General features: G+C 37.7%; 1 protein-coding gene across 1 annotated transcript in view; it reads right to left on the bottom strand.

The window, feature by feature from the left end:
• SORBS2 (sorbin and SH3 domain containing 2) overlaps positions 1-16,575 on the bottom strand; it is a 154,102-nt gene that overhangs the window by 72,691 nt on the left and 64,836 nt on the right. The window contains exons 3-5 of the mRNA XM_027735493.2: positions 14,618-14,709; positions 13,637-13,695; positions 5,725-5,774 (exon numbers count right to left, since the gene is read on the bottom strand). Coding sequence (XP_027591294.2) covers positions 5,725-5,774; positions 13,637-13,683 — 97 coding nt within the window. The 5' untranslated portion in view covers positions 13,684-13,695; positions 14,618-14,709. The remainder of the gene's footprint in view (positions 1-5,724; positions 5,775-13,636; positions 13,696-14,617; positions 14,710-16,575) is intronic.

The following is a 16,575-nucleotide window of genomic DNA, read 5'->3' as shown; positions in this document are numbered from 1 at the left end:
AATTCACATTTTCCATTCTCGCGTTCCCTTTCCCCCACCATCTACGTATACTAGAGGTAATTCCAAGGAGATTTGATGATGTGTTGATACCGAAGTTCTGTTCTAACCTGAATATTGGTAGACTTTGACAGCATACTGTATTTAATACAAGTTAACAAGCAAACAATTTTGTTATACTTCACATTTTTTATTAAAACAAAGTGATACTTTTTTGTAGTTTTTCAAGAGCTACCTTCCTGAATTTCACGATAGAGAAACTGAAGTGGGAAGAAAGGAGCACAACAAGAAAGCTGACAATGCATATTTAATTACTGTAACTTCAGGAAATTCTGCTTCAATTTAATTTTTAATGTAACTGAAACGAGTCAGAGTTTTATACTGATTGGATCCATAATCTAGCAAAGTGTTTGAAGTGGCTTCATACAAGTTAAATAAAACAGATGTTGTAACTTACTTTTATGGTGAACTTGCCACTGGCTGCCGCATGAGAGGAGCCCCAAAGAAAAGATACAAGGACTCCCTGAAACAACATCTCAGCCTTGGCCATATTGATCACCATAACTGGTCTACTCTGGCCTCAAACCGGGAGGCCTGGAGACACACCATCTATAACGCAGCTGTCTCCTTTGAGAACACACGCAGGATCACCCTCGAGGAAAAAAAGGCAACGCAGAAAGACCCGTGTATTGCAGAATGCACCATCTGAGGAGTCTTTCTGCTGTGCCTTTTTCAATCGGATATGTCTGTCTCGTATTGGCCTCATAAGCCACCAGCGTGCCTGTAGCAAATGTGGATAGAGCCTTCCCAAATCTTCGTTCGCAAAGCCTAGCCATGTTTTTTAACTGTAACTTACTATACAGATAGATGCATACAATATTTACCCTTATATGTAGAAGCTTATATGCAAGTCTGTACCTCCATTAATTATCAGTAGCTGTACAAAATAATGAGAGCCAGTTAGTACCCAATTTAGACATAACCGTACATTGTTATCAGATTGAGTTGTGCAAAATTTCTAATAGAATATGAATGTGTGTGGCCAAGCACATTTTTATGCATGATGGACTTCACCTTCCTATCTTTGTTCAGGCCAGGCTCCTGTTAAGTCAAGGACATTGTATCAGAGCAAGAATCAGAAGAACCTGCATGCTGCCTCAAAAGCAGCAGTTTACAAACTGCTTCCATCTGCATGGCCTTACACATTTAACTTCAAGAGGCTTATTCAAGCCTGTATTCCTTTTTCACAGTACATGAAATTGCCAGTAAATACTAGCTATATTCACCCAGATTCTTGAAGTCCAAATAACACCAAAAAGCCCTACGTCTGGGGTACAGAGTGTTAAGAAACAGTACGGGAGACTGATCTGCTCATTTCACTTGAAAACTTTAAGCAATTAATAATGCACAGCTGTTACTTAAGGAAAATATGAGGGTGAGGCAATCTATATAAAATGTATGCATATATAAAAAAATATGTGGGCAAATATGTATACACATATTCACAATTCTTCTAACCTGAAAAATTGTTCAGGTATGAGCCCCGTCTTACTAAGTACTGCTTTAATATAGAAGCAAAGGAGACTTGAACCAGCTAATGTCCGCAAGCAATACTAGAATATGAAGTTGGGCAATAACTCACAATCAAAACAGCTGCCTAAAATGCAATTCCATCTTCTTTTTCTCTCGCTCCCTTAATTCTGTTTCTTTCCACATTTAACCATTTTCCACTGAATTCATAATTCCAGCAATTGCTCCCACTACAGACAGCATCACCCTAAGCAAGCTGTATCTCCATTTGACAAATAGTCTATTCGTTGGGTCCTGCTCCAAAGTAGGACGGAGCCAATTCAAAACAACATCATTTTCATTTAAGAACAAGCGGTGGGTTTCTTGAAAAGGCTGTTTCAGAGAGGCAGTAAAAACAGTGGCATAAACAAAGTTGGCAAAAATGAAAGGATGGTGACCTTGTGTGAAGAGGTGAAAGAGAGGAGCTGGGACAGGAAGTTTTTAATAAGCTCTTACAGCTCAAAGAAAAGAAAAATGGCATCCAAACATAATGTTTGCTGATTATTATTCTATTCACTGTACTTGCAAATGGTATCATCTTTCCCATTTTCTGCACAGCGTATTCAAGTTTAGAAGTCTTTACTTCTTACTCCCTATTTGCATTTTGACCTGAGGCAAATATATAGCACTGAATCCAAAAGTCCAAGATAGACAAGGCTGCTGCCTCTCTGTGTCCCCAGGTCCAACCAGCAGGGAGACTGGAGATGTGCTCTCAGCAGACACATGTATACACCACGTACATACATGGCTGGACACACAGCTCCGAGCACTCACACTAACACAGATGGCACAATGGCCTCATCCCCCTCCCTTCTCTGGCTGAGCAGGATGAAGGTCCACTAAGGAGAATAGCACACATATACAGGGTGGATCCTTCCAGCAGTGGGGCTCAGACACTGAGTCTGCCACTCATTCCATGCCTGGACCACAGGGCACAGACTCTCCTAGGACAGCCCTGAGAGGGCCCTGGACAAGGGAGGCCCTCTCTTCCCTGGGACTCCTTAATTTGTGTTCCTGCCTGCCCCTGTGTCCCTGTGCTTTCTCTAGGCTTGTGGAAATAGGCCTTTGACGGCTCCTATGAGGGGCCTGGGAGTAGCCTGGTAAGGCAGGCTATTACTTGGGCTTTCTCTCCTGCCACTGTTTCTCTGAACTCCTTTGTGGGTGTTCGGACAAACTTTTATCATATGATCTACACTGACAGGTGAACCTACTATTATTTGGTTCTCTGGTGCTGCTAAAAACTAAATGTTTTGTAGAATGCCTGGAACACTGAAGCCAACCTAATTTGCTTTAGCGACCTAAAAGTGGTTTCACAATCTATTCAGGAACTCGGCATGGATCCAAGAAATTCCGTTCTTGTCTCCCAGACAAAATGTAAGAGATTAGTCCATGTGATGACTTCCACTAATAATTTTAACAAACAGAAAATATTTGCAGTCTTCCAGAATTGCATACTTTTCACTCTTGGCTGCTCTTTGTGTGCTTCATCTAATGCAAACAGTGATCTTGTTTAATACCTTTAAAATTAGATGCATTTATCAAGAATGATCTGTGTGAAATTCAGCCAAAATATTTACAGATGGACAGTAAGAATCTATTTTAGCCTATTAACTTGTATCCATTTATTATACTTCATTGCAATTACCTCTTCCCCAACGTCAGTTATGCATGCACATATGTATAATGAACAGTAAGCACATTTATCCTGCATTTTAATCAGATGTGAGCTTCATGGCTGGCTCATGTTTTCTGTCATTTAGTCAGTCAAGTCACCACGGTAATGATGCTCATCAACCTGTAAAATACCTGAAGATTTACTGAAGAAAACCCCTGTGAATAGTTTAAAATACTATTCTGTTGATGATTGCTTAGTCTCGGTTTAAAAAGGTACACATTCTACTAGACTACTATTTTTAAATTATGACAGCATTTGAACACCAAAAGGAAACATGAGCCCAAAGTACCTTTGGTACTTCTGAAAACCTCTTCTTACCTCTATATCTTTGCTTTTGCAAAAATGCTTCATTGCCTTATGCTGTTGAATATTCCTTCCTAACATGTGGTACAGAATTAACATCAAATGGTAAGAAATGCCTCCCATATATGGTAGAGTATTGAAAACCAAAGCTCTTCAAAACATTTTCTCTGTAGACAAAAATATCTTCCACAGGGTTTGCTGAGACAGACTGCCAAGTCTGCAGCCACAGGGAACACAGGATTAGAGGAACCCAGTCTAAGCAGTAGATTTACTTTTTCTTTTTAAAGCTGCATATACACTAGCTTTGCCACTCCAGCAGTTACTGGCATCAGAGTGTTCATTTATCTGCAGGAGTCACTAATGAAATGCATATTTTTAAAACAAACTAGTGGCAAATCAATAGTATCTGATAACCTCCAACTGCATCACGCACAAATTCCTGTTATGAAGTAGTGACATAAAAAAAAACCAAACCAAAACTGTAGCACTCATGTTCAAAAACAGCATAGTGTAAAAATAAAAAAAAAAGAAAAAGAGAAACAACTAGACCAGAACACCATGCAAAACAGCTTCCACCTGAGTCGTCACTCTCTTCCTTAATAAAGTGATGCTGTAGATAGGTGCAAAGATAGGTGCAAGATGTTCACTTTTGTACCTATTCACAGGTTATTTTATTTTATTTTTTTGTTACAGTCAGGAGACAATCTACATCAACAGAACTGATAGGAAATACCACATTTTTTGTCTACATGTTCTTCTAGTGCAGCTGGTAACATGCACATTAATATCAAGCATACATAAAATGAAAAATATTTTCACCGTGTAAGTGCAGAGCAGACTAAAGTTCAGCTTACAGTCATGATATCCTTAAGTAACTGGAAAGGATTTCAGGTGCGTTCAGGTCCTTAAAGTCTGTTTTCAAGGCTCCTGTGTGATCAGAAGACTCCCAATCCTCAACAGAAGACATTCAGCCACAGATTATTTAAATCTTATGTCTATCTCTAACCACCCTGCTTAGCATTTGAAAACTAATTAAGAACAACCACAACTTTGGGGCAAAAATGCACAAACTCCACTGAGAAAATTATTTTCTCTGTCTTATTATACTTACAAATGTCATGGTTTCAAGTAACCCAATACATTTTAACTTTGTACTAACATATCTGTTAAAAAAAATGGGTCCTACAGAGTTCCAGTTGTTTGCGACAACAGGAAGCCACGAAGCCTGATTAATTCAGTGATCCATATAACGGCAACCTATACCATGGAAAAGGTAATCCCTTCGATTTAGAGCATGCTGCTGAAATTCAGGCTTCAAAGTAGTTCAGGTCCTACAGTCCCACTTATCACGTCAGCTGTCATGGTGCAGCACTATCGTCAATGATAAAACCACTGGTCTGGAAAGGATGGATATGTCTATCCTTGCACCACAGTTAATCTGCAAACCAGACAGTTCACCTATGGACCCTAAAGAGCTGACTGCAACTGAAAATTTACACCTGACATGAGTGAGGTGAGGATTTCAGCAGTCTGCTTTCAAGAGGCCTATTCCCACTTTCAGCACAAACAGCAGCATTATCTATTGACTTCAATAATTCAGGAGCAAATATTAGTATGCTGTCATAGATCATGAAGATAACTTCCTATAGAGTACTTAATTTGGTCAATACATCTGTCACATCAACTTGAGAGAAAATACAAACCTCTGTAAGTACAAAATAGTTATCCTCACCTGATGTACAAGTGTAGCTAATAATAAGGGCAGTGTTTATATGTCCCTTAATTAAGTGACAGTAAAGAATGAAAATAAAGCATTTTTAAAGCATGTGCATTTTCTTAGGAAAATTTGATGCTTTAACACCATTTTTTCATAGATGATATGTCCTTATGTATTTTCACATAAAACATAAACACACGAAACTGATATTAACTTAAGCACAGAAGGCTAAACATGCATTTATATTTCACGTATCCATATATATCCATACATAGAAAAACATGTATGTACATTTTATATATGGAATACAAATGCGCATAAGCAGGCACACTATTAAAATATCCTGCTTAATTTGAGTACAGCAACAACTAAAATACAATTTGTTCATGAAAATTTGAATAAATTTGGGATTCTCTGCTCACAAAACAACACATAAAAGAAAAATCTCACAGATGCAGCATACCTGTGTTCATTTTGACACTGGAGGTTTTGCTATAAAAGTCTTCAGATTTCCTGCGGGAAATAAAACGATCTATTAATTTGCACAAGATAGGAATGTGTGGTACAAAATGGCAGCAAGGCTTTTGGAGGCGTGGAGAGAGAACCACTGTGATACAAATGGCAGTCCTATTTTAACACAGCTTTAATTAAATTGGTACTGCTTGTCCTTCCAAAGTTAAAGATGAGCTGTCACTTCCATTATAAGCCACTCTATTTTCAACTGTTTAGTATCTCTGTTGTAAACACATGCTCTGGGATAAAAAACTAGTGATTAACTTTCGGTCTTGAAATTATAAAATAAAAATTATTCCCATACAGGAACGTGGAAATATTTTTAAAAGCTGCTTATAATGTTTATTCACTCCTTTGTGCAAACAGAAAAATGTAAAGAGTAGGTCTCTACAAGTATTTCCTAAGCAGCCAAAGTTAGCAGGTCTTTTTCAATGGTTTATAAGCAGATGTTGTTTTCATCCAGTGATTTAATGTGTCTCTAGAGACAACGCTGACATTCGTAATGTTACTAGCTGTATTTCTATGCACAGAATCAGGGCATGTGTCTTGGCATCCACAGGAATCCATATCAAAACTCCCAATGGAATCAAGAGGTAGTGAATCAAGTCACTATACATCAACATGCTTTTTAATGGTTTGCACTGAAACAATGTAAACCGCACACAAAGGTTGAATTTATTTAGATATCCTAACTCTATACAGTACTTACAAACAAACAAATAGTAAAACACTACAGACAAAACTACAACTGTAGAAAAAGTACAACATCCTACATTAAGAGCCGACTTTAACCTATGGATGTCACAGGATAAACTAGACATTATTTTCTATCTACTACTGGTTTATGGCATAGCTTTATTTTAGGATTAGGAGCTTTAATACCTCTTCTATTCAGGCTCTTTTAGAGAGAAAAAGATAGATACAGAAAATGTTTCCAATGGTATTCTGTATACTGGCCAGTCTCAGCTGTATCGTTACATATACACTGCCCACTATAATTTACTTCTGCAAGTGGGCAGACACGCTGGAGACCAAAATACTGAAGGCTAAAAAAAGTCATTCTCCCTCTGCACTATTCCCACATCAGGCTCAGAATAAAACAAGGGGAAAAATCAGAATTTGTAATGTTATACAGCTTCAAAAAATGAATTAAAAATACAAACTGCCTGGCTATGTTGAAGTAAGTCGGAAGGTATGCACGAGGGACTGTTTTCATAATGGGAGACTCAAGGTACTAATTAATACAAGTAAACAAAATACCAAAACAGAATTCCAGTTAAACTCTACAAGAAGTCTGAATAACTGTACCTCTCAGGTAACACGTATATTCTCTTGTATTTATAACAAATCAGACATTCCACTGCTTGAAAAACTTAGTGTTCTTCAGAAACTATCTGAATTCTGCTGCTATTATGCAGTCAGTTTTGTGGAAAAAAAAAAAAAGCATGTTAAACTTCTTGAGAACTATGGAAATAGACAACTGGCAGTGAATAAAGTGTTATTAAATTATTTTTATGCTGCAGCTATCAGCAAACTACCTCTGAGAGTTTCCAAAAGATCTCTTAAAAATTAAGGCAAATTCTATTTTATTTTTTGATAAATGGTTTTTAACTGAAATTCTGGATTTTTTTCATAGCCACAGAATATTCTTACAGCCTCAAATTCCCACAGTGTTTTCAGTCTTCTAGAAGAGACACCATTTTCAAGCCTTCTTTTAGCTTGAAACTGAATCACTGATGGTACCACAAGCTACAAATTGCAACATGGTATTTATTTTCAGATCCAACAAGTACAGGACTCTTGGAACATTGCAAAGCCAAAATGATTTCCAGCAGGTGGCTTCGACATATTTACCTAAAGCACACTTAGCTCTTACTCAAGTTTTAACAGACAAAACTCAGCTTTAGCACCACAGCTTTGTCCTCCTAAGATTTTCCCTCTGTACAGCTTAGGCTGCATTGCTGACACTCAATGAGGAACTGCATACAAAGACTAACATTTCCACATTAATCTAATTTTGCTGAAGAACAAATTAGTCTTGCACACCTGAAAAGTACGCATGTAAATAAGGCAACCCAAACTGCACTCATACCAACAGCAGGCCTTGTATTTAATATTAAAATTATTTTGAATTCCTTGCTTTTAAAGAGCCAAAGTACCATTCAAATACTCGATACTAGCAGTAGGAGCCAAAGGAATGCAATGAAATTAACAGCCATATGCCTGAAATTATTTTATTCAGCATTGTTTCAATCAGTCTTTAAGATCCTTACTTCAAGAAGGGGGAGAGGGGGTGGGAGCAAAGGGCCTTCTGAAAATTGTTCTTTGTGAATGGGTTTGCCGTATAGACACCTGACAGAGGTGAGATGAACATTCCACTGGAAGCATCAGACACTTCACTGACAAAATGGATGCCCGATGATCAGCTAAGATCAGCTCTCAAGACAGCTAACGCTGCGACGGAATGCCCATAATGACTGTGCAGACACAAAGCACTACTGAAGTGCATGAGTTTTCAAAATCAGAGACTGCTATTCAGTCACATACATCAGGCAATTTTTCTACTCAGCTCACACCTGATCTTACATGCTGAGGTAAAAGAACACTGAGTTTAACCACAGTCGCATTAGGTTACCATTGCTACATTTGGTTTTGCTAAATACATAATATATATCCCTGTGCTATTTCTTGATAACACTACAATGATTACCTCAGCTCAGCAATACTTTGCATTACAAGAGACTACTGAAAAGACTCATGGGAATCTCACTGACACCTGGTCTATTTTCTCCAAGAGACCCTGATATCTACTTGTAGTCGCTGCTTCTGTTCCTGTAAGTTCTGCAGTGTGGGGTGCTGCAGGAAAGCATTCTGTCACCCCATCTGTTCCACATTCAGACAGAGCTATAAAAAGGGTTAGTGAGAAGTCAAGGAAGGTTTCCCCACCCTCAGTTTATTCATGAATCAAGATGCATGTCTTTATTGTTAGGGTTTTAATTCCCTTCTTGATCACATGTTAGAGCACCTACAGCCACTAACACCCACTGCAGGATCTCTAACACCCAATAAATCAACAACTAAGTAAATGTGAGAAAGCGCTTTGTGAATCAAAGCCTAAATGAGGAGTAACATGCTATTAACCTGCTTGCACCTCATTCAAATAATTGTTAATCATTGGTTTAACCACAGTCCAGAGCTACCTAAGGATAGAGGGCCATCAGAAGTTAGAATATTCTTTCCATGTAAAATTTTGGAAAGAACTTGGAAGTAAAGAAAAGGAGACTGGGGTTTTCTTCTTTTTTCTTTTATTTTTTTTAAGGACATGTAGAAACTCCAAAAATTATACTTAAAACTTTATTAATAACTCAACATATTATGAAATCTTAAATGCCACATCACAAAGGCATCCAAGCTCATGAATAATTTTCGGGGTCATTCTCCCTCCTGCTCTGTAGCCATGAAGTCTAGACCCCTTTGAAATCCCAGGCTTGCTAGCTATGTAACAACAGGGGGCACAGTCTAGAATGCTAGTGGCCTCCTTGCTTACATAGGTTTTGAAAGATTCTTAAAGAACAAGGTGATAAGTTACCTTGTCTGGTTTGTTTTGAATCAGAGCATAAAAGACAGGCTGACAAAGGACTGAAACATCTCTTATGAGGAAAGGCTGAGGGAGCTGGGCTTGTTCAGCCTTGAGAAGAGATGACTCAGAGAGGACCTCATCAATGTCTGTAAGTATCTGAAGAGAGGGTATCAAGAGGATGGATCCAGGCTCTTCTTGGTGGTGCCAAGCAATAGAACAAGAGGCAATGGGCAGAAACTGATGCACAGGAAGCTCCACTGAATATGACCGTGCACTGGAAGAGATTGCCCAGAGAGGTCGTGGAGTCTCCCTCACTGGAGATATTCAAGAATGATATGGACACAATCCTGTGCAATCTGCTCTAGGACAACTCTGCTTGAGTAGGGAGGTTGGACCAGATGACCCACCGTGGTCCCTTCCAACCTTACCCATTCTGTGATTCTAAGTTACCTGTTATTTACTCCTTGCCATTTCACACAAGATATTATAAAAAGCAGGTTTAAGATGTATTTTTTGATACAGGATTTATATTAATCCTAAATTTAATTCTAGTATGTGCTCTTTATAGCTACCATCTTTTGTAATGAATTCTACTCCAAGGACCTTTGGTGAGAGGAGCAATTGGCTTATAACACAGAGTGCAGATGGATCAACAGCAGGATAGATGTGTGTGTCTTGCTGGAAAATGATAGATTTTCATTGTCTTAGGTAGAGAGCAATGCCCAGATATTTGGAGAAGGCAGAAGCTTTCCAGACTTGTGTGAGAAGGAGTGTCAGACTTTCATCAATGTTGTCTGCCAGTTTCACAGGTTGACCTAGAGAGAGTAATCTGAGAAAATATCTGCAAAGTTAAGAGGCCAAATCAGTCAGTGATTATTCAGTTTAAACATTGCAGGTGATCTACAAACACATATTTGTTAGCAGGCAGGATTCTATATCCAAATATGCATGTGGCAGTAAATTATTTTACCCCACATCATTAAGACTCTACACAGCACTCCTGCTCTTACCTCTGCAACAGATACTTCATATGCCAACTCATACATTCAGTGAAGCAGGTAAAAAAAATTATGAGCATTAGTTCTGAAAGGACAGTGAAGCTGATTATTTTATTTCTCTCAATTTTTAAAAGCAATTTTTTCAGATGTTTACTGTTAGCAGGATTACTAGGGCAATGAGAATGCAATAAGAACTTGATAAACACCACAATGTTTAGGCTGTGGCAACAAGAACTCACACAAAAAACCAACGGTCTTGAAGCTGCCTTGGGAACAGATATCACTCCTGCCAGCCCCTAAGCAGAAGGAAGGCTTATATGCCAATATATTGTTTCTATGAAAAAATGTTTGATGGAGCATAGGTAGACAGTGTCTATAATGAAAAATGGAGAAAGTATGGAAATGGTTCCTCCATGTTTCAATTTCATTACCATGCAACAAGAAGACAACAAAATGGCAGGGTGTCTGTACTAAGATCCAACCCAGCAAGGCATATGCTAAGCAGATGCTTAAGCATATGCTTTATGAAGGCCCCACAGAACTATTTCTGTGCTAAAACATAAGCAGAAATACTGTTTGTCCCAGATCACATTGCCTCACCCTATAAATTCTAATTAAATTGTTTTCAGATAGGTAATCAAAGAGAAAAACACAGACAGACAACTAATATCATAGTTTCTGTCATTTTAAGTTTTGCTTACAGGATTGCGAAGACATCCTCATGTTAAGTGTGGTGTTATTGTACACATGTTACTTACACACATTATCTGCAAATGTACTGATCAGGTCATTAAACAATTAGGATTCCTGAATAATTTGTACATGGCCATAAACTTCTACTGGAATGCAATAGGTAAGTCACATTGTATGTACATGACCAGGGAAATTTGCAAAAATTTGTAAACATACCAGACAAGGTAACTTATCACCTTGTTCTTCAAGAACCTTTCAAAAGCTCTGTTTTCTGGATCATCTGCCTACACTATTACTAACAAACGATTTTAGGTTGATATCTAACTTACAGCATATCAGATATATGAGCCTATTTCCTCAGTATATACAATACTAACATTGTTATTTAATGTACTGCTAAGATTTTGTTTTTGAAAATCAGAAGTGGTTCTACTTTCTATGAGCAAATGTTCAAAGAGCATCAGATACAGGAGAATCCATCACAGGATCATCATTCTCTATAAGAACATAAAGGGATTGAACGTAAGGGGGAGGAATAAAGGCCCTATTAACCATTTAATGTAATCTTAAATGTAAGCTGCAAATCATAAGGTAGTTTCTATTCATGACAATTGTTGAAGTCTGAAGCACTTGTTGGGAGCGCTGTGGTCAGACTTAAGACCCAGAACTTGACAAGTGTATGTGAAAAGTGTGACTGTCTGAAGGCGGGGGAATAAATCTAACGATAAGGAACTTCTCTCCTTACACACTTTTCCTAATGTGATTTTTTCTGAGAATGCTATAAATGCAAGAGTAAGAGAAACTGGTATAATCCCTTCGTTTCTCGTGTTTCTTCACGAAACAGAGAAAGTTAACTATATGTCTGAAAGAAAAGCAAAGACTAAGTTTCTAAACTGTTCCTGACAGCAATCTTCGTTACTGCATACAGCATCAGTAGAAAAAGGTCTAACATGTGTGTTTAAATTGTTAACAACTTAAGTCATTATCCCTAGAGAAAAGACTTGAAGCTTAAAATTTTGCCTGTTGGAAGCAGGATTTTTACTAGACACATATTTTGACTTGCTACAAACTGAAAAGCAAACTTAAGTCAAATTTCTGCACTTGGTTCTAAATAGGTACTTGCTGTCATCTCAAAATACTTCTCAGACGCTTCAACAGCAGAACATTTTCCTAAAATGTAACTGCAAGTATAAGAAGATACCAAGAAAGTTATTCAAGCTGACAACATTCTGTACATTTTACTGGTTATTTTTACAGCTGCAAAAGGAAGGAGGAGGACAAACTGCTGCTTTTATACTCTGTATCTCCTCCTCTACCAGTAGAGAAAATTTTGTTAATAATTCCAGTCGTGCTTGTGGTGTTTGTGATTTTTTAATTATTTTTATTGCTTAGATGTAAATAAAAAAAAAGTTCCTTTAACTGACTAAAGGTTAAAAGAAAATTTCCATTAACTTGCTGACTGCAATTCACATTTCTTACCCTTTTTCCCAGGCATCTATTACTGCTTTTAATAATATAAAATTATAAATGTCTAGCCTTTAGTGGTGGTTATTTTCATTCCCTGCTTTTGGCTTCCTCTTTTGCTCTTGTTTTACAGGAACTGTGTTTGTTCAAATGAACTCATTTCATAGGCTGGAAATGATTTAAGATTACTGTATGAGACCATGTCACTGAAGTAGATATGTAGTAGATCAGTGTCCCCACACATAATTACAAAAAACTCCACCATAAGACAGTGTGCCTAAAACGCATTATGCATCTTCTTAGCCCTTCTGAAAGTTCCCTTGTCAGGTACACTTAGATGCCACAGACACACCAAAGAGCCCCTGACAGGTAGCCAGAACCCATATGGGAGATGGATGCCTGTGGCATTCATTTACATATTATTTCATTCAGAATGTGTAGCAAGGCAGTTCTGCTCAGGCACAGCTGTTTGGGAAAAGATTTCAGCACCTAGAACCCCAGAAGATAGGGGTCATTGTGGCCCTTAGCTTAGTACTCTGGTATACACAGTCTGTCCAGTTTTCTCCTTAATGGAAATACGTAGCACTGGTAATACGCTAGCTTTCTAGATCACTCTTTGGAAAGGTAGAAACTACTGAGACAAAAGAAGCCTGATTAGGAAGTGCCAATCATTTCATCATGGTGAAATATCTGTCTTTTAACAAATACAATATTTAACAATGGTATCCAGAATTCACCTGTCAAATCTTTTCGGCATTCTTTAAAATTTTATTTTAAAATTTTATTTCCCAGAAGATCCAAATATTCCCAGAATATCCAATTATTTCTTCATCTTTCTCAAAAAAACAACAAATATAATTAGAACTATGTTTCTGTTAAAAATATATCATTTGAGGGTTAAATTTGGGTTCATTAGACTGCAGTAGCTACAAAAGGTATTAGGAACATAAGAAAATTTTAGTTCCATCACTTGTTCCCAGCACTTTGCATATTACTGGTCACTCGAATACTTCAAGTATTATCTAATTTTGCGTTTTTATACAGTATGACCAACAATGCATTCTTGCTCTTTTCTACCAGGTATATAATATGCATCAATTTGAGACTAAACATGCATAAATCCTTACCTAAACAGAATTCCTTCCAATGGGGCTTTTTTTTCCCCATAAGTCATTCCCAACAGAATCTGTGGAAATAGTGTTAATTCATGAAAGAAAAATCCATTTCTGTTTTCCTCTGTTGGCATATTAAAGTATGCCTCCCTGAACTACTAGGTAATGTTACACCTAGCTAACAGAGTCAGACTAGTGTGTGGGGTGATATAAGTAAGACTCCTTAATATATTCTTGTAAGTATGCTGAAGCAGCAGCATTTGACTTGAAACTTTTTGTAACATGCTCATAAAACCAAAAAGAATACCTATAACTTAAAAGACTAACTAAGAAGATATTAACTGAAACATTTCAATCCTTATTATTTGCTAAGATAATAATTGGAAGGGATTGCACAGGAAACCTTTCAGTACCCCTACTGAGTACCTAAAAACTTGCGGCCAATTTTGGCTAAATTTGACAGACATGCAGAGATCTTGGTAACACTGAAAGCTTACAAGTTCCATGAGGAATTCCCACGGAGAATAAAGACCTTATCAAAGCCAAATGGGCAATATATTTTAGCACTATCAGATACAAGTGAATTCATGCAGGAAGGAAGAATTAGGAGCTCTGTGTGGATAAATGCCCATATCTTATAATCCCAGCCACAAAACTCCCTTCTGCGCTGACCCCAGCTTAATTTGCCTTGTTAGATACCAGACAGACAACAAAAATAACCAAAATATTTCTGCTGTCTAAAAAGGTGCAGAATTGAACTCAAGATTTTCCCATTATATTCATTCCAAGTTCTGCATGCACTGATGACTAATACAGTTGGAAGTCACTGAACAGCCTTGGTGTAATTCAGTTCCAAAGTGTGTTTCAGCATTAGCAAGTAGGAATAACTTTCTACAGCAAAAGGGTAGGTATCAAAGCCTGACATCCACAGAGGGTCTTAACTTCAGATCAGCTCTACTCTGGCCCTGCAGACCAGAATACTAATGCCACACCTACTTCAGTGATCTCTCAGCAGAGGAGGCATGTCAGGCTTCTTCCTTGAGTGCCATCTTCCAGTTTAGCTTTGTTGGTGCATCTGCAGATCTACCCTGTGAACCCAAAACGACATGAACTAAAGAGCAAGAAAGTGGGGAAAGATAGTAAGAATTTTGTTTAGATTAAGGAGTTATGAAGCAAAAGCTAGAGCAGATTTATTCACTGTTAATCTGAATAGACATATGGTTTCTTCAGTTCTGCTCCTCAAGGAACTACTTCTGGCCTTTCAATCATCATGCCAACATATACTGGAATTTAGTGACCACCAGTTAAGCAGCATTGTACTTAAATATGAAGCAGTAAGACTCATTAAGAGTCATGGCTGTCTTTTAGAAGAGTAAGTTCTTTCAGCTTCTGTTAAAATTAGGGCTTTGATGCCTCCATACCTAAATGACTGCTCAGTGAGAGGCTTCAAAGCAAGTCAAATGCTATAAACTTCTATTTTCTCTCCTTGCTATAAAGCCTTCCTTATACCATATTGTTTGTCTCATTAACTCCTAGCATATTTTGCCATTTCTGAAGAATCTTAGCACTACCTTGCATACCTGTAGTCCCACTAGACTTAACTGTTTACAGGAAAGAAGACATTTAATAGCAGCAATAAATAATATGTGCTCTCAAAATAAAGGAAAACTACTTATGTACAACACGTGAACACCAGAATAATCAGCTTTGCAACCTTTAATTTGAATGTTTTGCTGATACTATATTTACCCTTTCCCAAGGGGCACAATCACCATTTTTTATTTCACATAGCTTCACTCCTCCACATAATACACATCAAAATAATGCAACTTCTAGTGTTTATAACATGAATACATGCACATATCAGCTGGTTTCAGACCTACTGAAATCCAACTTGCCTCAATGCTACACACCACAAAAAACCCCAACAAACTAAAATTCTTCCTAATATAAATAGCCAAAGAAAGAACTACTAGCCACTGTGGTTTGAGCACAGTTAACTCATGTAATTAAGAAGTGTTATTACTAACTACCTGTATCTGCCACTTGACTTACAAAAGTTCTAGACACTTAGTTAATTTTTAGATTGTATGGTTATTTTTCTCTCTCCTTCCCAATGCCTAATTTTTCACCAGTACATTTAAGATTTCTGCTACTGAGAACATCCTTTACTTATCCTAGAGTAAATCAGTCTAAATTTAGTCTAAAAGCAAATTTAGTCTAAAACTAAAACTCACAAAGATTAAGCAGAGTGGTATAGGAACAATTAGGAGAGATGGCATGCAAATCAGGGAAAAACAGTATTTGACAGAAACAGCTGTAAAAGAACAAGCAAGCACGCAACAAACCTGAATGATACTGCCTGTACCTGAGGGGCTGACAAATTACTCAAAGGCAAATGTGAATTTACAAAGCAGCTCAGAACACACTTAAGAACATGAAGGAGAAAAAAATGGTTCTTTTCTACATGCCTATCATACACGGCTATGCAGTGCAATGGAATCTAGCTGCTGGCCACGCACAGGTGAGAGCTTTCCATGCTCTTCCACAATAATATACAACACCCACTACCACAGAAACAAAGCGGCAGGGGCACAAACCAGAACAAGTCTTCAGTCTCTTAATTTCCTACTACCAGTGCAAACTGTGTCAGCAAATGGTAGAAGGATACTAAAGAGTCTACTGCTGACTCTGTTCCTTATCCAAACCTATTCCTGCATCCCCTGAGGAGATCCAGTTTGTGCTCTGGTTGAGGCCACAGATTTGCAGAAACAAGCAAATATAAAACTATTGAAATAACTGCATCTGCAAAGAGGGAACAAACTGAAGCAGCAAAGGTGTTAGCTGGCATTTCCTATCATCAGCCCTCACAATGCTAATGTAATTCCTTCTCATGTCACCTTCTAGATTTTCTTTCCTTCTAAAAGGAAGAAGAAATACTGAAGTCTCATTAT

The sequence above is a fragment of the Pipra filicauda genome, unplaced genomic scaffold, assembly GCF_003945595.2.
Source record: "Pipra filicauda isolate LSUMZ 115617 unplaced genomic scaffold, ASM394559v2 scaffold67_size6003252_pilon, whole genome shotgun sequence".
NCBI lineage: Eukaryota > Metazoa > Chordata > Aves > Passeriformes > Pipridae > Pipra > Pipra filicauda.
The sequence above is the reverse complement of the archived record's forward strand: the minus strand, read 5'-3'. Positions and strand labels throughout refer to the sequence as shown.